We start from the raw sequence: 24,806 nt of genomic DNA, 5'->3' as shown, positions 1-24,806 counted from the left end.
AACTGGGAAGTCACTTATTATAGCAAGAATACGTTTTTGTTGTCCTTTTCTTAAAAGAATGAACAGTTCGAGTGCAACTTCAGAATAACCGTTTAAAGCAGTTAACTTTAATCGAGAGCACATTCCTTTTTACAATGATTTATTCTAATCTTGGACACTACTGTTGTTGGGTCTGTTGTTGTTTTTAAACCCCATTCAGAGCTATGGAACAGACTACCTACAGATTGTCTTGTGTCTTTATTTCCACAGCCTGGAAATCATGAAGTCAAACAACACAACAACAAAAAAGGAAGAAATTATATATTCACACATTTGCTAAGTGAAATGACAGAAATAAAATGGAGTACCTGAAACCATACACTGGGATTTAAAAAAAGATTTTTTTCCTCTTAAATAAAACACTGCAATTGATCATTGACAACTAAAACTCAGATAATGTAGAGTCAACATCAAATGATAAAGGTTGACAATGTGTCGCACAACAGGTCATCCAATAATTTTTGATTACAAGCTTAATAAAGCTTAATAAAACTTTTTTTCTAAAAGCAATCTTGCAATATCATATTGTATTTGAATTCCCTCTATATAATTAATTTCACAATTCTGAAGGTAAGTAAGCACAGATGTGAGAGTTATGTAACTATAAGAATGGCTGAAATTCAGAAAACTGGTGCATCTAAGGACAGGATATGAGGAAGTCACTGAGACAGATTCCCGTATACTTTTCTGAGAATACTCAATCTGTTTGAAGCAATCTTGAAAATGATGTTTATTCTATATACGTTTTGCCCATTATACATGTGTCTATTTATAAGTAAAGGTGTCAGTAGGTTAAGGTTTAATTATTTGAGGAATTCTACATAATAAAGGGTCAAAGGCAAAAATGGATAGGATCTCCGAAAAAGGCTAAAGTTTTCCACATGAATGTGCTTGGAAACCGCATCTTTGAACAATTATAACTTATCACAAATCATAAGTTCTAACACAAAGAGAGAGAATGCAGAAAATTCACAGCATCATTAAGAAAAAAAACACATGAAGTGATAACAGAAACGTGTTAGTGTGTGTCTGATGCTCTTCTTTATTTGAATGAGCTTCTTTGCAAATAACATTACTCTGGGAGAAACTCATCCTCACAGCAGACAATCAAACTGAAACAAGGCGACTTGGGATTAATCAACAACAATCACCCTCTATCCATTTTGACTGCCCCCCCCCACTCTCTCTGGATTCCAAAGGAGACTCATTTATGATGAAACAGGCTTTTCTGATTACAGAAGGGTTTGGGTTGATTGCTTGTGTGTGTCGTGTGCGTGCATGTGTCTTGGGAGCACAGGGGCCGTGCTCGGTATCGGCCGGTCACACAGCTGGAGCAGTCATCACAACATCTGCCACTCAAAAGCAAACATAACGTTGACCACCTCCAGGCTGCGGGCGATTTCTTCCAGGATGCAGTGCTGCTGCCACAGCTGGTTTAGCTTCCTGTAACGCTCTGGGCAAAGGTGCAACGGATTACCCCGTCTAAAACACAGAGAAACAAATGCATTCAAGGGTTTCTCAAACCCAGTATTTCACTGGTATGACAAAAAAAATGTAGTCATACTTCGTAGCTGTGTAAACCACTTCTTTATGTCATAAAAAAAACTTAATGCTTATGCAAATCTGAAAGTGCATGAAGGTAGTATTATAGGTTAAAGCTGCCCAGGTGTTGGGCTTGAACTGCAAGTTGCTCATCGGGGTCTACTGTGAGAATGTGCTATCACTGTGCGATCAAGTTTTGATCAGCACATAATTATGAATTTGAGATCTGCAACAAAGCTCAAATAAATGCATTTTTGTAGTCTACAATGGCAACAGTTTTAGCTTCAACATTCAAGTCTACAAGTGACACCAAAGTTTCAATTACATTAGCCACAGTATTGCTGTACATTGCCCCTACGAGCAACATCATCCATCTACCTTTTCATAGATGGCACAAGCTGTAAAAATTGTCTGACAAAGCCAAACAGCTGACCTTGAGTACATCCTCCAGTCTGTATTATATAGTAGAGTTTAAGTCTAAAAATACAGAAGTAATACTACAAATAAACTGAATAGGTTCTTACCCAAGATGAGGATCAGTCTCCCCATAATCATCCAAGTACGGAGCGGGATACGTGCTCCCTCGAGTCCGACTGGCCATCAGCACAATTTCACACTCTCTTATCCTGTTATCATTAAACAAAATGTGATTCAGTTAGAAAAAAAAAAAAGTAAACCCAAAAGACAAACTAATTCTGGGCTTGAAATACAATTCTACTAATGTAAAATGTGCCGTGTGACTGATTAACCTGAGGAACATCCCCACTCCTGCTCCACAGGTCGCAGCGTGGGCAGTGCAAGCCCCCACGTCCTCCCCTTCCAGCTGACTGAGACAACAGGAGCTCTGAGAGCACAGCATAGCCCCACAAAAGAGACATAAAGTCGGATGCTTCCTCTCATCATCGGTGGATTTTGGACACCTGAGGACATGATGCAGACGAGTGAGAAAGGATGGACAGAAGAGAACTAGAAGATGTCAAATGAGAGGACTCCTTACTTACTTGAAATAGCTGGCTTGATTGAGGAGAGTACTGTAATCTTCAGGAAGTTCAATCAATCGATTCCTTTTCCTGGGGTATCTGTTGAAAGAGTGAGTTTATTGGCCAACTGTAGGGTTTCAATAAAACTAAAATCTATGTTGAAATAATAAAAGACCCAAAGTCTACCTGACTGTCTGGATTTTGCCTTTCAGGGCTTTGGTTACAACTGGGCTCCCACACCACCTAAGAAATAACAAGAAATAATAAGTTACAAAACTACTGACTTCACTGGGAACTAGTGTAAGATGCAATAGTGTTTTCTCCGACCTCTGAAGCAGTGGACTAACAGTTTCTCTGTGATCGTGGAAAAGCTGAAACACATTGGAGGGTAGTGCCAGGTAACTGCATAGTGCCTCCATCTGTTCTTGAGAATCAACTGCACAAGACATAAAATGTCAGCATGAATGCACAAAACTTCCTCTTCTGAATTCCAAAATGCAATAAAATTCTGACACTACTACACTGAAACCTACCAGAAATGCTAAAAAGCTCCTCTGGAGGAGGTACTCCTGTAAGGCAATTGAAAAAGAGAGCAGCACAACGCAAGAATGGTGAAATTCCTGTCTTCACTCTTTCTACTAAAGAGCTGCCAGAAACATCTGGAAGGAGCCTGATGAGAAAACCACAAAATAAGCTGTCAAATATCTGAGAATTCACCATGAAAAAGGCTGAAACTAAGTATTTGTTCCCATTATAAACAGGTAATAGCCATTCTTGTCAAATTATGAGTTAAAAATAGTTATCCAACTCTGACGGTCTTACTGTCCAATACATTAAAACCTCCTGACACCTGCCACAAATGCATTTTTGTGACTAATAGCAGACATTTAAATTATAAATTAGCATTAAGAAAGGAGATTCGTTTTTGCTTAAGTTTAGTGGCTGTCAAAGTTTTTTCTTTTTTTGATGTCCATAAAAAATATGTATGGAAAAATACAATCATGCTAATGTGCTTTAAGCAGGTGTTTGAAAAACACTCACCTTCCCGTGTGTTGTGACACTGCAGAGTACAACTCTGCTGCTGCTCTCTCCTCCTTCGTCTCCTGTCCATCCCCTGCTGCAGGGACGTCTGCACAAACAAACCAATTATTTAATCATCATAATCACTCCAATTATCTCTTACTACTGGCTAGCTCCCTAAGTGGTAGCTAACAGTGGTGTTATTAGATCACATTATTTTGGGGGCGGGGGTCTGTGATTTTGTACCTGCAGAAGACAAGAGGATCTGCAGCACATGAGCCATGGTCACCAAATGCAAGATATGCAGGTGATTGTATGCAGCGCTGACAGCAGATGGCTGTAAGTCTACAGTCTCCTCTTGATAAAGCGAGGGTATCGATAGCACCAATCCAACCTGACAAAACATCCAAGCGTTATAAAACCATCACACACCTGTTTCTTAAAGACATAATCTCTTCAATTTTAGTAAAAATTCAGAGGGTTGTCTATAGTTTCTCAATCAACAGAAAATAAAATCTCCACCATCATGTTTCCTCTTTACAGTCTTACATCTTCTGGAGTTCATGTTCATTTTCAATTGGAATCTGTTTTTATTGCACTTAACATAATACATTTATTGTATTAATCTAATGTATTAGCATGAAGCATTTGCTCAGACTAATATGTAAGAGCAGTTTCTTTCAGAGACACCTACCAGAAGATGGAACAAATCCACCTCTAGAAGAGAAGGTGTGTTCTTTCTGCTCATGACTGGTAACAAGACTGAGAAGAGAGAAAGGACAGTTAAACTACACAGTCACAAGTCTAACCAGCCTGAAGTTTCTCTGATGACCACATACCTCCCAACATATCAGTGAAGTGCCTTTGGATGACTGCCTGAGAGCTCTTAAGTCCCTGCGTTGCTGAAAACTGAACAATGGCCTTCATGCCTGCAAGCTAAAAGAGAAGCATTTCACACAACTTTCACAGAAACCCCCTACACTAAAAGAACTACATCAATTGTTCACTACTGAGTACCTGTCTGTTCTGTAAGGACCCAAATAGCGGCTTGCCCTCCTGCTCCAGTATGTTTTCTGTGAAGATTTGCAATTTTAAGACCTGCGCACATGAATACATGCAAAGGAAAGGAGTGACAAAAGCCAACAGATGCAGTACCTATGGCCTGAATAGTGAAGGCACATGTGTTCCAGGCCATAATGGAAACACGGGGGCACAGCTCATTGGGCGCAGTCTTCAGTCCAACCCTGTGGACTGTGGTGGCGCACACAACCAGCATCTCTGTAATGCTGTCTGAAAACTTTCTCCTAGAAACAACAAACAGCACAAAATTTAGAAAAGAAAATAACAAGCGCACCATTTTAAACTTTACTTTATGTGCAAAGTGCACGTTTCTGTTACTTATACTGTTCAAACCCATTTGACATATACTTGACATAATTTGTATGGATCAATCTATTCACCTTGGAGGACAGGTCAAAGGTCATATGTCATATTGGTGAATAGAAGCCAAATTTTAATGGATTTTTAACAGCTTTATAAGAATTGATTCAAACATTTTGAGCTAAGTGTTTACAGACAGAAAGAGTGACGCACTTGCATGCACACAAAAGCTACCAAAAGCAAAACCTCCTTGGCAGAGGTAATAAAGGCAGAGAGAGGTGCACTCACGATTCTTGCACTCCATAGCTCAGAATAGATCTAAAGTCTGGTTGGCCCTCGCCACACAGCCCAGTGCTACCATTACTACTACTGCCTTCTGTGTTACGGTCTGCAAGAAAAAAAGCAGGAGAGAACAATCATCGGTTGCACTGTGTGGTGTGTTATTAGAGGTTCACGAATAACAAGAAAAACGTATGCAAGCCAAGACTACTCCGTAGTGGCTTCTAGTAAAATCCAGACTGTGTGCAAATTAAAACACCTTCTGCAGCTGTTTTCCTGCAAGCATTCAACTCCTCACCAAATAAAGCCAATTTTTCCTATTACTCTGGTTCACATCAACACACTAAGAGCATATCAACATCTTACTCACATGTGAATATGGCAGGTGTTACACATCGAAATGTGGACTTTTGTTCATTGGTGGATCAGTTTTACATGTGTGACACTACAAACCAGTATAGTGTGCGATAACTGTATTCTGGGTTCTATTCTTACCATTATCCTGAGCGATTGACTGGAGTCCTTTAATCCTAGCAGAGAGGATCTGGATCCAACGAGGCAGCGTCAAATGCTCTCCAATTATCGCTGCGTTTTCACTACACACAGAAAACAAACATGCAAATGACTTCTTTACATTTGCACAGATAATCAAAGCACTGCAGACTGGCTGGGAGTAAGAGGATAGGCTTACTAGTCAAATGTGAGGGGTTCTAATGGGATCAGAGGTACCACAGTATTGCACAGAGACTTGCACAAGGGGCACAAGTACTCTCCATTCTCCAGATCAATGATCAATTCAGCATGGAGCCGGTTCCTGGTTGTATTTTGGACTGCCTCATAGTATCTGTTAAAAAAGAGGAAATGACACCTGTACGTGAGTTACACCGAACTTTAGTTAAGAGGCAAAATTAGTCAAATTTGTTCCCTAGTGACTTACTTTTGCCAACACGTGGCATGCATGACATGTCCGCAGCTGCCAGTGTGGGTCCCCACAGCCAGATCCGGAGACATAAAGAGGGGATATGATGTTCCCGGCCCTTTAAGTGATAACCACAAGACAACGTATAAGTTAAATCTGAATCTCACAAAGTAAAATAGTATGATCAGTGAATGGAGCCTGACCATCTGCTCTGCTGCTTGGTATCTTTCCTCTGCACTGTGTCAGCACTGTGGACCTCTGGACACAAGCAGCGAGTCCCATGGCTGGAGCCTGAGCCATCACCTCCTGCTCCTCCTGGCAAAGAATGCAGGTCAGTACCTCCCTGTCAGCCGGAGTGGACCCTCGGTGAGGCCCAACAGCTACGCATAGCTCCCTCTGCTCCGTGGCACAGCTGGAGAAATAAATCAAACTACATTAGGTGAAAATTATTTCGTTTAAACCCTCACTTTTAAGTCATTGAAATACAACTACGAGGTGTTATGGAAAGGCTGTACTCACTCCCCAGTGGACGCTACAGTTTCTCCCTGTGTTCCACTTTCAGGCATGTTGTCATACAGCATCTTATTTGACTCAATAAAGTTCTTTTGCATTGCTGACATCTGGGCCATTATCTTCTGTCGGTGGAGCTTAGCCGCCTCTGCCTTCCTTTTCCGCTCTGCTTTTTCTTTGTCCTGAGCACTCTGGATCAACAAAACCAGAAGTCAGAATGATTTAACTCAAAGATATATTTTAAGTCACTTAAGTTTTAGTTTACCTCTTCTGGCTTGGCTGTTTCCATGCTCATGGACACTGTTGGACTGGAGTTCTCTCTAAGGCACTTGACAACCTCAAACATCTAGAAGAAAAACAGTGTTATAAAATTATAAAACTGTCCTGTCCTGAAACATGATAACTACTGATTTAACATTATGTAACAATATCTTTAATGAATAGTAAGTGAATAGCCTACCTGTAGAACCCATTTAATCATGTCTTTTTGCGCTTCCAGAGAAGGCAAAGTCTTAATCTTGGACAACAAGAGGAACACTGACTTGCCATGTTCTGCACCCATTACTGAAAAAGAGGAACAGGGATTTTACTTCTCAAAAAGTAATTACACGATTTCAAAGAGACAACAAAGCTCATTTTTCCACTCACAACGAGCCTTTAGGCTGAAATCAAAGGTCACTTCCTCCGCAGTGACATCCTCAAGCTGTGATTTCTCTTCTAGCAATGCCTGGCCAATCAGGTGCAGCGCCTGTGTGATAAAGGAGTTAATTTTGTTGCTACATTTGTATTGAGAAATAGGGTAGATCTCAGGAGGGAAAATGTAATTTGTACCCTCTGGATCATGGCTTCCGTCCAGTGTGTTGGCCGGTCTTCTGCAGCTCTCTGCAGGACGTTTCTCAGGATGTGGACCATTATGTCACAGCAGAGGAGTTGCACTATATAAGAAAAGTCTGAACAAAAGGCTGGGGGCACCGGCGGACGAAGAGCTGAGCACAGACACAAGCGGGGGCAATGTTATTAGAGCCGATGAAATTACCAACCAATCTCCAGAGACATTTGGTGACAGAGTGGAGGGTCAGTCACCTTTATCATTGCCCTCCTGAGCTCTCCTTTTCTTCTGAGACTCTTCTGCCTGAAAGAAGTGTAATATAACCAATTAACCAAATATAGTCAACAGACACTGTCAATTTAATTGAAGGCGCTGGTCTACCTTGCTATGCTGGGATCTTGAGTAATGGTAGAAGAATGGGTTGAACTCTACTAGATGTTCTTTTTTCACTTCGTATAACCCATGTCCCGACACTCCTGGTTTTCTAAAAGCAAAAACCGAACACAGAGATTACGAACTCGTGAAATTTACTATTAAGGCAAAACTCAATCTGTTTTCTGGGGGTTTACATACTTAAAAGTGGCAACTTTGGTGATAACTGTCTCCAAGCCTGTTTCATGGCTTTCCTAGAAAGAAAAAACATCACCTTTGTCATTTATCCTCCCAACTAAACACCACAAAATGAAACATATAATTCAGAAATGAAGCTTTTTGAAGCATACGTTCTCTGGCAGGGCTTTGACCAGGCTACTATGAGCCATGGGCTCAATGCACAGCAGGTGGATAACCTCCCTCATTGTCACATCCTCTTTGGTCAACTGACTGATCCCGGGGACATAGCGCTCACCTGAAGAGACAGCACTGTTCAGATACTTTTTTAGGTTTTTTAACTGAATTAAGAAATATCTCAATTTGATCAGGAGACTTTTGACAGTTTACCAATGATGGCGATCAGCAGGTAGAGCATCTCTTCTGTTAAACGGTTCCACTGCGTCAACTCGTCCTGTAAAAGAAGCTGCGTTTCATTAACACGTTTGGTGGCACGACGTTTTTTTACTGGATGATTATTCATGTGGAGCTTGCCTGGTCTTTGCTTGAACAACTTCTATTAAAATAATCAAAGAGCTCAAATCTCAACAAGACCAGAATGAGGAAGTGGTTGGGGTCCATTTTGGAAGCAGCTATCTGTAATAGAAATGATGAGGGACGTATGACATCATCACGCCGTTTGCATTTAAAACATTAAAAACTGGCATTAAAGAAGTGTTAATGCCCGACTGACACCAACCTGAAGCATGACTATATCCTTATCGTACATCTCGTCCCTGCACTTTACATCCTGGTAGTAGTACACCTGTTTATGTGAAAGTATTTATTAGGTGGAGAAGAAAGACAACAGAAAATAAAAAAGCACTGTGCGTCCAAAGGCTCTAGTGTACCTGGCTCACCAGCGAAAGCCCATTTCTCCGCCACATTTCAGCCGAGACCTGTGCAGCCAGCACAAAGCAGCGCAGAGGATGCTCTGCCAGCTCTGTGAAATCATAGGTTGCCTGTAATGACAGAAAGACTTCGATCTCTAACAAACAACGCATGAGGAGCAGCAGTACCTCACCTATCAGCTGTCACTAAGACTACAAATCATCACATTTTCTCATGTCACTTACAGGATTTTCCAGGCGCTCAATTGCGCCAGTTCCACACAGGAGTACATACAAGCCTATGAATCACAATGTACACATGAGTAAGTCCACAGCATACAAAAAAAAAAATCACTGCAAGTCTTAAATACTACTTCTCCTACCAGCCAATAGTCTGGAGATGGGCAGATGTATGCTGACAGGCTCCCGTGAGACTTTATATGGACGGGCATGGAGGATGTGTTTGCACATATAGTAATCAGTGGCGTCCCTGTGGAAGGGCTGGTTATTGCACTGCTTCAGAACTGTGTGGCACTCCTTAAATGCAAGCAGCAAAATCTCATCCTAAGAGGGAAGACAAAGGCAATAAGTGAGTACAACGTTCGCTCTCCTCCACATAAGCAGATTAAAAATTTAAAGATATCACAGTTATGCTTCAAGAAAACTCACATCAGAGGAACACCAGTCCTGAAACATAGCAAGAATATGGCGGAGCTGAATCTGCAAAGTAAAGCCAGCTTCCCATTCTGGCTCCACAGCAATGTGTTGGCCAAGCTGTCGCTTCACCTCCTCCATACCCTGGTGTAGAAAGCGAAGGATTCATTAAATATCCAGAGTGTCTAGTTGTCTTAAAGTAATGTAACACTACCAATATTACATGATACATATTTAAAGACAGACATTGCATATATTTACAAAATGACACAGTGTGAGGACCATTTGTACCTGCATGCATTTAAGAAGACCAAGAAAGACTCTGAACCCCTTCAAGAACTGCCCCCGAAGCTCTTCGGTCCATATTGAGGGTTTACTGATCAGAATATACCTGTGTGGCAAAGATTAGTGACATCTTACATAAAAGGCCATAAACAGCAAGGTATAAAGAACAAGGTGTTGCCTTCTTTAATCACCTGAGGTCGTGGAAGATGACTTGGATGCGTGAAAACTTGTCTGAGTTGTAGCCCAGGAAGACGAAGCGATTGTTATCATCTAGATGTTCGCGAAGCAGTTCCATGACGGTATCAACTATCACCTTAATCACATTGCACTCTTCGATCAGCTGTCTGGCCTATTGGAAGAACACAAATGTAAAAGAAAGCATGGAATATAGGTTAAGGGTTACAACACATACTGTTCAATATTTTAATTACACATACATACATGGCATCCAACACTTAAACCACTATGACAAGATACAGAAATGGAAAAGTGCATGTAAGGGCACATATCAAACTGATTTGTCCAACTTCACCAAACTTAAATGGCCTCCTCAGTCTCCAGACCTCAATCTTTGGGATGTGTTGGAACAGGAGATTCATATCTGATTTAATGGCTAGAGTAGGGACTACTGTGGTTACATCTGATAAGTCGACCACAATTTGGATTTAGAGCCAGACCTAAATCCAATTTGTGTGTCTCTAACCCATCTCCCTCTTCTTTCTCTCTTCCTCCCCTCACACTGAACCATCACGAGTTGTCTGACTGTTGGGGTTTCTCTGTAACATTGTTGGGTCTGAACAGTACAATATAAAGGTGCTTGAGATGCCTGTTGTTTGATTTGGCGCTATATAAATGAAACTGAATGAAAACAGATACTTTAGAACAACCTGCAGAGAGCCATTTTCAGCATATATCACACACATATTGATGTTTGCCAGTGTTAATCCTTGAAATCATTCCTGCTAAACAAAGGCTAAACAAAGGTTACTAAAGGTTCACTTTTTTTTTTCCACCGGAAACGTGAATATTTAATTGGTGTGTTTAAAAAGGATGTGTACTATATTTACATGCAGTATCATATGACTTCTGGCATTGAAACAACACTCACTAGTGTGGGAACAGTGAAGATCTGAACAGACAGAGCTGTGATGGATATATTCCTCTCATGGTCATCATTGATGAAGTCCTTCTGCAGCTGCTTATAGTGCTGAAGAGACAATGATGAGGAACATATTAGTGGAATGGGGAAAAAAATGCAAAACAGTTTACATTTTAAAATGTTTTACTTACCTTTGTAAACTCAATCGCAAAAAGCCTCTTGCATTCAGTATCCATTAGCATGCTGCAGAAAATCAGCTCGTGCACTATCTTGCGAGCTCCTGGAGGAAATAAGAAAAAAAATGTGTTCAACAGAATCATAGTGAGGCTCAGGCTCAAGCTCTACACTACTGTCTGCAAATTAAACCATAAATAGCATCATCTGTAAGTGACTGGTAAGTGTGAGAGGCTGCAGGAGCTTGAATGGAATATATGACAGCACAACAAATACAGTGGCATAACACTTAAAAGGCATTGTTGATGAATAACCTGTTTAATATTTTTTCTTTTTTTAATAAGAACACCTCCTAAAGTCCATTAATTAGTGTGGGCTGAGGCCTGCTTACCTTTGAACATCCTGGCATCATGCAACATGAGTCTGCTAATGAGGCAAGGTCGATCTCTGTCCACGTCTGGCTGTAGCGCCACCTGACAGAAGGCTTGCCTGAAACCCACTGCACAAAACAGATTACCAGTCATACAGCTGTACATGTACAACAGGCAGTTTTCATGTGTCAGCACAGGGTAAACACAGCTGTTTCTGATAACATGAATCATGGCCCTGTTCCCGTTAAACTGGCCAGGCCACGTGTGTTTTTCATGTGCACCCACTGCACTGGCTGTGACACAGTAAACAGACTGTAATTAATTTATCTGTGACACTTGTGTGTTACCCTGCTATGACAAGCCAAAATGGCCATGTTGAAAAAGACCTATTTAGACATCTGCGAGCAATCTTTGCAGATCTAGGACATAATGTACGTGAGTGGTCTCCACTGTTGCCGACATTTATGCTTGTCCTGGTACAATGCATGTTAATTACTGTGTAGTCATGTCCCGGTGTTTTATGTACAGAGCCAGCAAATAGAAATAAATAAATAAAAATTAAATGCTGGGATGTTTTTCCTCCTGGGTCCCCGCTCTTTGTTGTGGTCAGTGTTCTAGTTTTTCCACTTCTCTGTACATTCCCTAACTCTGATCGTCCATTCTGATCATTTCAGCATTCTAATTCCAGGAAGGTGGTTACATTTGTGAAACCTTATATATGATGCTATGATTATTATATCTGATGCTATGACTATTTACCCTTAAACTGAGGAGATGATTGCTATTCTCTCACTGATGAATTCAAAAAACGCAGCACAAAAGTAGCTGGAAATGCACTGGAGGAATTGACTGTGCTGAACAGGACAATCGTAAGAGTTGCAGGTTCTTGGGAGGTGTATGTACGTTACAGCGTAGATTTCCCACCGAGGCATAAATCAGGCGTCGGGTGTACATATTCTGACTAAAAAGACACATTTAAAAAGTAACGCTAACAAGTTTGTGTGATGTAGATTACCTGAGTAACTTATTATTTTCTGCAACCAGGAGCCGAGGTGCAGAGCAAAAGTTTGATGAGCCATTACTACTGAGTGAAGGATCTCCACACGCAGTGGCTGCTGGGAAATTTGCACTGAGTTTGCCTGCAAAACAACAGAGAAAATATTTATGAAATGCAAAACTGAAAAGCGATAACATATTCCCAAGCTTAGCAGTGGGATTGTGTTTACCCTGATACGTTCTTGCGCTTGCTGGCAGGAGGTAAGGCTTCCTCTCTTTACTGCCCGCCGACCCTGCGTCCAACAGTTGACAATAATTATATCAAGTGCCTCCATTTAAATTCACAGTCATTTAAATTAAACCTTTCAGGTAAACAACTTAAAGAAATACCTCTTTATCAATGAGCGTTGTGTGTGTCTGTGCTTCAGCTAGATCACAGTTAACCGACCGCTGCAGGGTGTAGATCACATGGTCGTACGAGTGATGCTCATCGTTGTAGAGAACACAGTAATATGTATTGTCTTTAATCCTGTATGGATGAAGAAATACTCTGTCAAACTTAAGCAGAGTCTTTGAAGTTCAGATTATATTTTGGAAACTTGACAGGTTGTACCGAGGCTGAAGTTCAGCTGGCAGCTGAAAGTTCTCCTCCCACACCAAAAAATCTGTGACATAGTGCAGCAATATCCGGAACAGCTTCTCGGCACGTCCGTATAACTCCAGGTCCAGCACGCAATCATCCTACCCAAAATGAAAAAGCATAACGGAGGATTCAAAAATTCACATCTTAATTTAAACAATTAGAAAAATTTGGCACATTGCAGAGATGTGTAACTATAGTAAAAATGCATCATTTTACAGGTCAACACTGACAGTGGCAGAGAACAAAAACAAACAATAACTTCACACAAACAAAAGTGAACATGACATGGAATAACCATTATTAATTCCTCATTTCCTGTGTCTTACTGGGTATGGTCTAAATATTTGTCTTAATTAAAGCCAAGCAAGCAGCTGGTCTGGTAACATTAATATCAAATCCCCTGAGGACAAACATTTCACATAGCAGCACAGCATTTCCTCCAAATGTCCAATGTCTAATACGCTAACCAAACAAACGATACAGTGAGTTTATCTTGACGTTACATCACTGTGTGAGAGCAAATACTAGAATCTACTGTAATCTAACCAACAAGAGATCTGGATGGAAAAGAACACAAGGTTTTCATGTCCAAAGCAGATGTGCTGCTATGGTAATGTGATTTGTTGAGCACAGGTTCAGATCTGATGTAAAGAGCACAAAGCACCCAGCCAGATCGAGGCCAGGGATGCGCGTTTCTGCGAGGAGAAGCACCTGCTGTTTATGGAAGAAAGAAAAAGCGCAGTGCTGTCAAACAGTATGTCTACTCAAAGCCCCTGAGCATGACGGTAAGCACAAACGCTGTGATCAGCAAAGAAAGGCCTGACAAACAACAGCTGCCAGCAAAATCAGCAGCCTTTTGTAGGAGACGCTGTGAACTGAATAAATCTCCAAACAGTTGTGCAGAATTAAAGGCTGCTCTTAACTAGACTCACCCACTGCTGTTTTCCACTAGTTTCAATTTAACATCTCTTAAATTTATATTTTAGATGATTTTCCCGGTAACTTTTTTTTCTTTTTAATTCACAGAGTCAAACCTACCACCAAGAGAGCAGCAACCAGCACTAAGATGGGAAAATAAGCATTCTGGGGTCACTGACACAGAATGGGACAAGTACACCCACCCCTCCTCCACTTCCTTCTTTCTGCTGTATTACGCAACTCACCGTTACCATGGCATTGGCTGCCCCTGGGTCATGTTTGGAGCAATAAGGGCCAATCTTCCAGGCTTCTACATCTCCACAATCACAGAACCCCCCGCCTGATGATGCATGCATCTGGAAAAAAAAGCATATCAGTGATGAGTGCATGTGATTAACAGACACACGCAATTGCAATTTCTTTAAACATGTCCTTTAGTTATGCAACACTGAGGTTCCAACATATATGACAAAGATCAAAGACGATATCCTATAATTTAGAAAGGGTATAGATAGAAATAGGATTGCACACTGTGCACACTGTGCAGAGAAGTGAATCACTTAAGAGTGGTGACTGACAATGACAAAGCATGGAAACAGTAGTAAGAAAAGGGGGAGGGAGTCCTGTTACAGATTAGAACTCCAGGGATGAGTGACTTCCATTCATTCAAAGGTTGGTACAGACACCGTCCACTAAAAACTGCTGGAATCCATTAAAAATATAAACATTTATACTAACACCAACCTTGTAGCGATGGCTTTTGTGAACACTATCCTGGAAGCAGTCCATGCACAGGACACAAGTGGGATCTATCGCACAATCCCTGCAAGAAGTGGAAGACATGTATTTTTTTACTTGGCAGAAAAACAAAAGTCTAACACTAAAGAGTGCTATACTCTAGGTCAGGTGTGTCAAACATAAGGCACAGGGGCCAAAATCGGCCAGGCAAACAAACCAATCCGGCCCACTGGACAACTTCGTTTTATAGCTTTTACTAATGATAATGATAATCTGGGGATTAAATGTGTAATTAAACTTCTTTATACCAATAAAAAGGGGGTCTTTATTTGGTCCGGTCCATTTCAGATCAAAGAAAGTTCTATGTGACCCAAAATGTAAAATGAGTTTGATATAAACTAAGCTGCTTGCCAAGTGTTCTCACTTTTAGTCATTTACTTTGATATAAACATCTATAGTGCCTATTTTAATTCAGACCCCATAAAATTGAATATTTTACCACAGCTTTCCTGTAGAAACTTAGTAATTACAGGGATTTAGAAGAGCTGTTCAGACCTGCAGGAGTAGACCGTTTCGCCCTCTTTAAACACACGTCCACAGAGGTGGGACGAGGTACTCCCCTCCTTGAGCTTTTCCAAACCCTCTTGAGGATCCTCTCCAAAAAGGAAACACTCCAGAGGGTGCAGGAGACGGCTCTGCATGAGCTCCTCCTCTTCCTGAGGGCTGGAGTCTTTTAGGCAGAAGATCTGAGGCACCTGCTCCTTCAAGTAGGAGAGCAGTGCTGCTCTGCTGTCTGCTGCCTCCTGCCATTCCTGTGAGACAAAAGAGAAGAGCTTTACATCCTTGCTTTCTACCTTCTAACACAAATCTGCATGAACTCGCCATAGTAACGATGTGCAGATAAATGTTTCCTTTTAGTAATGCATTATGCCCAAAAAAACAAATCTTTCTTCTGAGGATCCTGACTTCTTCATGAAGGCAGAAGTGCACACCATGTTAAGTGCCGATAAAAATAAAAAATAAAAAAAAAGGTTAGATCTAGATTAATCCATATTTACCGTACTTTCTGGACAATAGAGCGCACCTGTATATAAGCCGCATCCGCTCTATTTTTAAAAAATTTTAAAAAAAAAGATATACAAGCCGCACCCAGCTATAAGCCGCAGATATCTATGATGAAAAAATAGATATTTACTGCATGTACAGAACAATCTTGTAGTGCAAATGTACAAGTATGTACCTGAACAGATTCTTTCCGAACAATGCCTTTTAACACGGCAGCAACTTTGCTGATTAAAACGTAACAGAACCAAGAGAAAATAACCGCTATTTATTTACCTCCATTTTTCCTGTATTTGAAACCACATGTCACTTTAATCATCTTCGCTGAAACCCATGAAGTCATCTTCTTCAGTGTCGGAGTTGAACAGGCTCAGAAGCGCTTCATCACATCTGTCTCCATCAGTCTCGCTCTCCGTGTCACTGTCATCCTCCGGTGAAGTTGGCTCTGAAGGTGCGCCGCTCTCTTCGCGCAGCAGTCCAGCCTTTCGGAACCCATTGGTGATGGTGGATTCTTTCACAGCACTCCACGCTGTTAGGATCCACTGACAGACATCAGAAAAGGATGCTTTTCGCATGCGGCCAGTTTTTGTGAATGACTTTTCACCGCTTGTCATCCAAGTCTCCCACTCAACCCGTAGTGCAGCTTTAAATGCCCGATTTACACTGATGTCAAGTGGCTGCAAAAACTTTGTTGTACCTCCAGGAATCACAGCTGGAATGGAGTTTGTTTTCTTGATCGCTGCTTTCACAGAATCTGTGATGTGGGCCCTCATGCTATCCAAAACAAGCAGTGCTTTTTTCCGGTGAAAAAATCCTCCCGGGCGCTTCCCATAGCACTCCGTTAACCATTCCTTCATTAGACCTTCTATCATCCACCCTTTGGTGTTAACTTTGACCACTATGCCTTTCGGGAGTTGTTCTTTCGGCATAGTTATGCGCTTAAAAATCACCATTGGTTGAAGTTTTTGTCCGGATGCCGTGCATGCCAGAACGCAGGTGAAGTGCGTCCTCTCATGGCCTGTTGTTTTCAACAACACGGATGATGCACCTGTCTTGTTAACGGTCCTGGTCAGAGGCAGATCAAATGTTAAAGGTACTTCATCCATATTGATTATGTCGTCTGGTCCGATGGAGTTTTCTTGTATCTTTTTTTCAACGAATTTGTGGAAGTTTTCAACTTTTTCCTGATAGTCAGGGGGGAGTTGCTGACAGAGAGTGGTCCGTGCCCTGACGGACAGGTTTTTACGTTTCATAAATCTGAAACACCATGACGGCCCACCTTTGAAATCTTTAATATTCATTTCGCGGGCGATTGTTTTGGCTTTCAGTCGGATCTGTACAGTGGATACACCTCGGCCACCTGCTCTCAGTGTCTTCACCCATTCCTCCAGGACATTTTCAAGTTCAGGCCACCTGCTTTTATGTCCTCTGAAAGCTTTTCTCAACTTTTGGCATTGCATGAGCTCTTCCCGCTGCCGCCTCCAACGTCTCACCATAGACTCATTGACGCTAAGCTTGCGTGCAGCAGCGCGGTTTCCCTCCTGGATAGCAAGATCGATGGCCTTCAACTTAAAACTTGCATCATACGAACTTCTTCGTGTGGTTTCCATGATGAAGGGGCGAGGATTTGAAAATAATTACCAGTTGGTAATTTGTTGTGCGTGTTCTATCTGCTAAAGAAAAAGTAGTGTATTCTTCTTTGCATTGATTTTTCATCTATCTTGTTTTTTATTCTCATTCTGGTTAGAGTCCCCCTAGTGGTGGAAGAAAAATCCACAGAATAGCCGCACCTTTGTATAAGCCTCATGGCTCAAAACCTAGGGAAAAAGTAGCGGCTTATGGTCCAGAAAGTACGGTAGTAATTGATGACTAATTTTTTCAGTCCTCGATTTGTAATGCAACTGTAGACTCTACATTAGCCTACAAATCTAAATAAACAGCATAGTATAAATAACCTTGTGCTGTGTGATTAATCTGTTCTTCTGCTTGGCCTTCAGCCCAATCATAAAGTAGACCGTATGCAAACAGGAGAGCGCCACGAGGAGCCGTTCGAGTTGCACATGAGATAAAACGGTTTGTTTAATTCACATGAAGGGTATAATTATATTTCCGTTTGTCAACAGCAGTTGCATTATCATTACTCTGAAGACAAACTGAAGTGGACTAAACATAACTGTTCCTGAGAGGAATTATTTACAGTGGTTTAACTAATCATTCCAGACTTCAGAAGGATGGAATAGACTGGAAATGTGCAAATTTCCATATCAGACAGATGACTTCATTTAAAATGAATGGACTAACGCGAGATGTCAATTGGTCAGCTTTCTTAAACTTTTTTATATATGTGGAAAAATAGTCTCAAATTTTTCTTCTTTTTACAGTTGACAGTGAAAGCAAAAGCTCAAGTTTTCGTTTTAAAAGTAATTCAGCAGTCAGGGAGTGCAACCATTTAGGCATTTAAAATAAGCTTTATATTGAAATTATATTGAAATTGACATTAAACATACTGCTTCTACTTTTTTATTTGCATTGCTTTCCTGCTGTGTGCTTCCAGTGATGTGATTGTTTGCCTACTACTTGTCAACTACACAAGAACAAACATTCATAGGGGACAGATTGATTTTTTTCAACATACATACAAAGACTCAAGCTAAAAACTGAAAAAATAAATAAAAACACTGATATTAATAAAACACATAATTCTGTACACAATTATATTGCTCTTTTCATGGTTACTGACTCACTACACCTTCCTACACTTTATTATTCTAAATTTATTTTGACACAAGGAAAAAAACTGATAAAGCATAGAATAATCTAAATTTATAGGCATAATCTTTCTCTGATTTTCTATAACCATATAACAATAACATTCATTCTTCTGGGCACTGTAATAGTTTCGTCAGAATATCATATAATGTATTGACAGAAAGGATTCTGCCAAAAAATGCCTTCCGGTATTTAAACTGCTGTAAAAGATTTGCTGGCCTTTAGTCTGTCAAACAAATCTCATGAATTATATGAAGTCATTCTGAGTCAGAAAGTATATTCCTGTCACAAGGAATAAAGTGCAACGAGTTTTTTACAATTAACTTTTATTTATCTTTTATTCATCCAGGTAAAATTATCATTTAAATTACAAATGTGTAAAAGAGATCTCTTTATACATATTTAGATATAGATAAATAGATATAGATAAGCCCTTCATAAATCCTGTTGACTACAGCCTATTTACCAACAGAAACAAGGATATGACATCGGTAATCTGGTGAGCTGTTCTTCAGTATGATTATTCAATGGTACTGGTGCGTGCAGTGCTTTTGCAGTACTACACTCTTAATGTAGTTACTCAGACTGCACAAGGCATCACATTGTTTTCATATTTGTTGGAGTTGATATAATAAGACTGGATAGACAACATTTCTGAAACAAATCCATCGCTGCTGCTGAGCCCAGTTTCTCTTTCACACTGACCGACATGGCCGATGTTAATGATAGACGTAATGCAGCAAGAGCCCGAGGTTTGAAGACAGCCAGGGCGTTGATGCTGCAAAGTGTGTAAACTCATGGCAACTCATGGACAAAAGCGACTACCAAGATATCACAGGATGCAGCAGACGGAGGAAGACACATGCCGTGTTTTCTCTGTCGTTGGTGTCTACTCAGCCAAGTCTATCGAACCACTGACGCAGGGCAATAAAAATATTGCACTTAACCATTGCATTATTGACGGTAGTTAGGCAGCTAGCCTACAGCTAGCCGCAAGTGCTAGCTTGGGAAGTATGATAGCCTTTCACTGCGTGTTCGAATCGTATTGCTCAGAGGAATTAACACACTACACTTCACTGTTCTGTCCGAGCCCTTCGGTCACTACTGTCAGTTATATTAGCCAACTTAAAAAAAAATCATACCTTGCTGAGCTCTAGTCCGTCTAGGTTTTCCTCACTCTCCGCCATATTCCATTTGCCGTAAAGGAGGAGGTGTCGCTAGGAGACTGTTCTTACGACCAGAACCTTTCGCCGATGCTGGTGCTGTATGAGCCCAGCCACTAGACGGCGCCGGTCGAGATTGCTCCGTACACGGCGGGGCTGGAGGTCAGAGTTGAACGTTTGACAGAAAGCTGAACATGGATTCCATATTTCACGAGAAAGTAAGTTAAAAATATATATCTCAAAGTATTCATGGCCACACTGTTGGTCGTCTTTATTCGGGAATGTTCTGGACTCGTGACTGCACTTTGTTTACCAGGATTATGTAGCTGTTACGATATATGGGGTAATGTTTAGCAGTATTGTTGTCCAGACAGCTAAAATGCTAACTCACTTGCTAATATGAGATGTTGAAAAGTTTCCATTCAGCTTGTAGAATCAACGCAGAAGGCGTCTTTACTTCCGCAGTCGTGTTATTTTTCTCATTTTTAGCAAAAGGATTAACTTAATATAGCAATCTTTTGTTACAGAGGACCAATAAGATCAGTTGTGTTTGTTGTTTACGTAGTTTAGCTAGCTCTGTGTTGGTTCCAGTTACTGATGCGAGAACAAATTATGAAATCGATTATTTCACCTTCATAAAGCTACCAAAGTTGTTGCGGACCCCTTAAAATCATACTGCCGGGTGAGTAACAAAACCATTTAACAATACCGATTCTTAATTTGCAGCAAGAGGGCTCCCTTTGCGCCCAGCACTGTCTTAACAACCTGCTACAAGGAGAGTATTTCACTCCTGTGGATCTATCCTCAATTGCTCATCAGCTCGATGAAGAGGAGAGAATGAGGATGGCAGAGGGAGGTATGGCCAGCGAGGAGTACAGGACCTTCTTACAGGTGATTAGAGACAGAGCGGAAAATAAATACCTCATCAGCATATCTATGGATGTTATGCACAGTTACGTCATTTTTCTTATTGTACTCAATCTATGTTTATAGCAACCATCAGGAAACATGGACGACAGTGGGTTCTTTTCCATACAAGTGAGTTTTAAAAATTCACTCTTTATAAGAACGTATTTCTTTTAATAAGTAAGTTACATTTTGTTTTGTTTTTTTTGTTTTATGATTGTTTTTTGGGTTTTCGTAGGTAATTAGCAATGCTCTTCGAGTGTGGGGCTTGGAGCTAATCCTCTTCAACAGCCGCGAGTACCAGAGCCTGATGATAAATCCAATGTAAAGCTCTCAGTTAGGATTATATTATGTAACAGCAAATTTGTATGTACATTTTAAGTTGATTTTGACTTCAATGTTTCAGAAATGAAAAAGCCTTCATTTGCAACTACAAGGAGCACTGGTTCACTATACGCAAACTTGGACAACAGGTACGAGGTACATGTTTTCATGAATGATATTAATGCAGCTTCCTTTACTAAAGTTTTTCATTCTATTTTCATTCCAGTGGTTTAACTTGAATTCCCTTTTGACTGGACCAGAATTGATATCAGACACCTATCTAGCCCTTTTCCTTGCACAGTTACAACAAGAAGGTATTGAAAAAAACAACTTTCATTCACTTGTTTAGATGTTGCACTACAGAAAAGATTACAGCAATTTATTTGTGCAGGGTATTCCATATTTGTGATCCGAGGAAACCTTCCCGAGTGCGAAGCAGAGCAGATTCTTGGAATCATGAGGGTCCAGCAGCAGCAGCGGCCCAGACTGATTGGAGAAGAGGAGGCCCAGACTAGTTCAGGGTATGTATGTGTAGCCTGTGTGATATGGAGGACCCAGGAGATGCTCATGAAGGAGTCACATACATTTTGTTTTGTACTGCTTAAAAGAAACTTGTGACTTACCTTTGACAACTGATTTAGTTGTTCTCTAACAGCAGCAGGTCAGTTGCTCTGGGCCAATCAGAGATGGCCTTTGGTGTGGAGGATGAAGTTGTGGATGAAGATGAAGAACTGAAGAGAGCTTTAGCACTCAGTAGACAGGACATAGATGTGGAAGATGAAGAAGCTGATCTTCGCAGGGCCATACAGCTCAGTATGCAAGGTACAGTATAGGTCATCTAAAAGTTTAAAAAATGTTGTATTGTTGTAATTGTAGTTTACAAGAAAAGAGACTACAAAATAGCACTGTAAAGTAAAATTTCTATAGTGATAGTTAATTTTTATCTATAAAAAATTCTGATTAGCACTAACATTGCTTTAAGTAATATGCATGCATATGCAGTATGGATATCTATTTTTCCATATTACAGGAGCAGTTATGAGCAACAAGTCTTCAGAGTGTGGAGTGGGAAATGTAAAATCAGGGAGCCAGGCAGCAGGAAGTGCTGCAAGAGAACAGAGAGAAGGCCAGAATGAGACACTTACAGCTGAGGAACTGAGGAAGAGAAGACAAGCCTACTTCGATCGGTAAGTTTAACTAAAACACTCCTGCAATGACAACTGCATATCGCACCTTCTTTTCAAAGTATACCGAGAAAGTATTGCATGGATTTTGATATAAGTCCACTGTGTTTACTGTTCAGGCAGCAGCAACAAACTCAGACAAACATTCCTCAACCAAAAGATACTCAACCAACTGGAAGCTCAGGTCAGCAAATCTTTTTTTTGAATGTAAATATAATACATACTTTGTGATTTATTTAATATTCTACTCAATTTAATGGAATCTAGTAACACAAGCCCACTTGCTTTTACTAGGTTCAGTAAACGCTGGCTCTGAAGGGGACCAACAACCAAAACCCAGCCAGTGAAGTTGTGGAAGGTTTGCCTGTATTGTTTACCAGCTGCCTGGATTGGCAACCCGGTACAGGGTTAGCTTTTCTCCCTCCTCTAACCTTTTGCACATGCGGACCTGAGGACAGTCAGAAGGCTGACAGTTTACCCCTGGTTAGTTCACTGACTATAAAGGCTATAAAGAAGAGGCAGCACTTAATCTGGCTCAGTGAAGTACTGAGATGGGGAAAAGATTGACAAGACTCATGATGCAGTTAATCCAAGTTTGCAATTGCCTTTTTAACCATGGCGCCTTCTCTTTCTATTGTATACACTTTTGTATTCTTTTTTTTGGCTTTTTTTTTGGCTTTGGCTTTTTTGTTTGTTTGTTTGTTTGTGTGAAAAACGGGCTACCCCTGAATATCACAGAAAGGGTGTGTTTTGTTATTTTGTGATGATGACATGTTGACACAGGCATTCTATGAAAGCCATATGAGACCAATGCTTTGGACCATAGATAAAAGCTTTTAAAGCTCTTTTCACCTATGGGATATATAATATTGCTGGCTTCATCAGTATGTTAAAAACGATGCTGTTGTGTCATTCAGAGAAAGGTCACTTTTACATTAATGTTTCTCACTGCTTCATTCAGACATGACCACAACAGAGACACAGAGAAACGCAGTATGCGCGTGATATTTGGCATATTGTCAGCACTGACTCTAGTGAAGTGTCATCATATCCTTGAATATATGTTCTTCAGCTACAGAGCAGGATCTGTGTATGTGTGTGTGTCCTGCATAGTGCTTCAAGATGAGCTGCCCCCACCCTTGCAGACAGGCTTGAGAGAAATCACACTTCTAGATTGGGAGTAGCAAAAATGCATTATGGAAAAATGCTTAAACCTTATTGCAGACATACATCCTGTTGCTCTTTATGGTGTTCTTTAGTTAACTGAGCAAACTTGAAAGATTAAAGAGAGGCACACACGGCTATATTCTCGTGCGTGTGCCTTTCTATTAATGCGACTGCGTGCTGAAAGCTACACATAAATCATACTAAAGCTGACGTATTAAGTTTGCCATTGCATCTTATACAGAAATGTGACCAGGATGCTCAATCAGGCATGGAGTCTGATTTAGATGTCATCAGATTCATTGGAAAGAAGAGGTGTTCTAAAAAGGGGCTAATGACAGTGAGTCCTTTTATAGTAGACTTGAGTGTGTAGAACAAAAAAAAAATATATATATATATATATATATATAAAAATGAAACGTGCACATCACCAGAAAAAAAGATCCTCCTTAAAACCTTTACTACCACTAACATCTGTGGGTTATTTATTCTTTACATCATCGACCTCGATACATGACAGTCTACAGGTGGTCTCCCCAGGCATTTAGAGAGCTGCATATTTTGGATGTCGTGGCTTTATTACTTATAAGTATGCATGTAGGCGTAATGAATAGGTGATTAGGCAAGGCTTACAGACACAATTTAAGGGTGTCTTGTCCTTTTTGATCAGATTGATGAAAAAAAATGTGTAGGACTTTTTGCTGAATCTAAATTGCTTATCACAGATGCATTGTTTTTCTTATTTTTGTCCCGAATAAGTGGGGAACAAAGAAGCATTGTGTAAACATGAATAGTTCCAGCAGTGTATGATCACACAAGCCAAAATTCTGGCATTTCCAGCCTCGTTTTGTTTTGGGTTTTCTTTTTTTTTCTTTTTTTTGGGGGGGGGGGTACACGTTAGAAAATCAAAGATTCATTGGTTTCATTTATTTGCTGATTATGACCTTGAAAATGGGGGGGGGGAAGCAATTTCAATAAATGAAGAAAATGTCAAAAATGTGTCACATCACCTACCCTTTGAGGAAGTGGTTGATTTGACTTATTCTCACTTATTTTTCTCTACAGGACCGTAAAGTCCTGAAAGTGAGAATCTGTCCTTGTGACTACACCAAACTACAGCATTAAAACACTTTACATTCATTCAGAACATCGAACTGACCATTCAGCGCAAATGTGTCTTGATGCCTTCACTAACATGTTAGATGTCATGCAAAGTTTGGCTTATTGTGCTGGATGATTTTTAAGACGATTCCAAGATTTTGTTACCGTTCTGTTTCCTTTGGATCTACTTTTTTTTTTTTTTTTAAATGCACTTGTGAAAAATTAGAAAATGTTGGTAGTTGGGGTTTTTTTTTATTCTTATTTTATTCACTGTGTTCTTAAATTCATTATTTTTGTTATACTTCATGTTAGAACAGCACATTCTTTCATTTAATATAT

General features: G+C 40.4%; 2 protein-coding genes across 3 annotated transcripts; one reads left to right on the top strand and one right to left on the bottom strand.

The window, feature by feature from the left end:
* Positions 1–85: 85 nt before the first annotated feature.
* ubr1 (ubiquitin protein ligase E3 component n-recognin 1) lies at positions 86–19,912 on the bottom strand. Its single transcript, XM_080870411.1, has 47 exons — positions 19,768–19,912; positions 15,350–15,606; positions 14,801–14,879; positions 14,302–14,412; positions 13,109–13,236; positions 12,886–13,024; positions 12,726–12,788; positions 12,515–12,638; positions 11,520–11,627; positions 11,146–11,234; positions 10,964–11,062; positions 10,047–10,204; positions 9,862–9,961; positions 9,586–9,714; positions 9,300–9,480; positions 9,163–9,215; positions 8,938–9,048; positions 8,787–8,852; positions 8,582–8,683; positions 8,438–8,501; positions 8,221–8,345; positions 8,072–8,124; positions 7,880–7,982; positions 7,753–7,801; positions 7,501–7,655; positions 7,318–7,417; positions 7,130–7,233; positions 6,935–7,015; positions 6,679–6,860; positions 6,363–6,571; positions 6,178–6,277; positions 5,932–6,084; positions 5,736–5,836; positions 5,250–5,349; positions 4,737–4,885; positions 4,599–4,654; positions 4,421–4,517; positions 4,276–4,343; positions 3,828–3,975; positions 3,603–3,690; positions 3,095–3,231; positions 2,889–2,997; positions 2,748–2,804; positions 2,583–2,660; positions 2,331–2,501; positions 2,106–2,207; positions 86–1,521 (listed from the first exon to the last, which is right to left on the bottom strand). Exons 1-47 carry the CDS (start codon positions 19,810–19,812, stop codon positions 1,380–1,382), a joined length of 5,223 nt encoding a protein of 1,740 aa, XP_080726537.1. The 5' UTR covers positions 19,813–19,912; the 3' UTR covers positions 86–1,379.
* Positions 19,891–24,806, top strand: atxn3 (ataxin 3). 2 transcript variants are annotated; one of them, XM_080870428.1, is made up of 11 exons: positions 19,891–20,006; positions 20,515–20,679; positions 20,782–20,826; positions 20,933–21,018; positions 21,101–21,167; positions 21,245–21,332; positions 21,410–21,539; positions 21,677–21,840; positions 22,049–22,205; positions 22,322–22,386; positions 22,497–24,806. In XM_080870428.1, the coding sequence occupies exons 1-11, from the start codon at positions 19,983–19,985 to the stop codon at positions 22,547–22,549; spliced, it is 1,044 nt and encodes a 347-aa protein (XP_080726554.1). In that variant the 5' UTR covers positions 19,891–19,982; the 3' UTR covers positions 22,550–24,806. The 2 variants fall into 2 exon arrangements, with proteins under 2 accessions (XP_080726554.1, XP_080726553.1); XM_080870427.1 differs by having other exon boundaries at positions 21,674–21,840.

This window comes from Rhamphochromis sp. 'chilingali' (assembly GCF_963969265.1).
Source record: "Rhamphochromis sp. 'chilingali' genome assembly, chromosome: 21".
NCBI lineage: Eukaryota > Metazoa > Chordata > Actinopteri > Cichliformes > Cichlidae > Rhamphochromis > Rhamphochromis sp. 'chilingali'.
The sequence above is the reverse complement of the archived record's forward strand: the minus strand, read 5'-3'. Positions and strand labels throughout refer to the sequence as shown.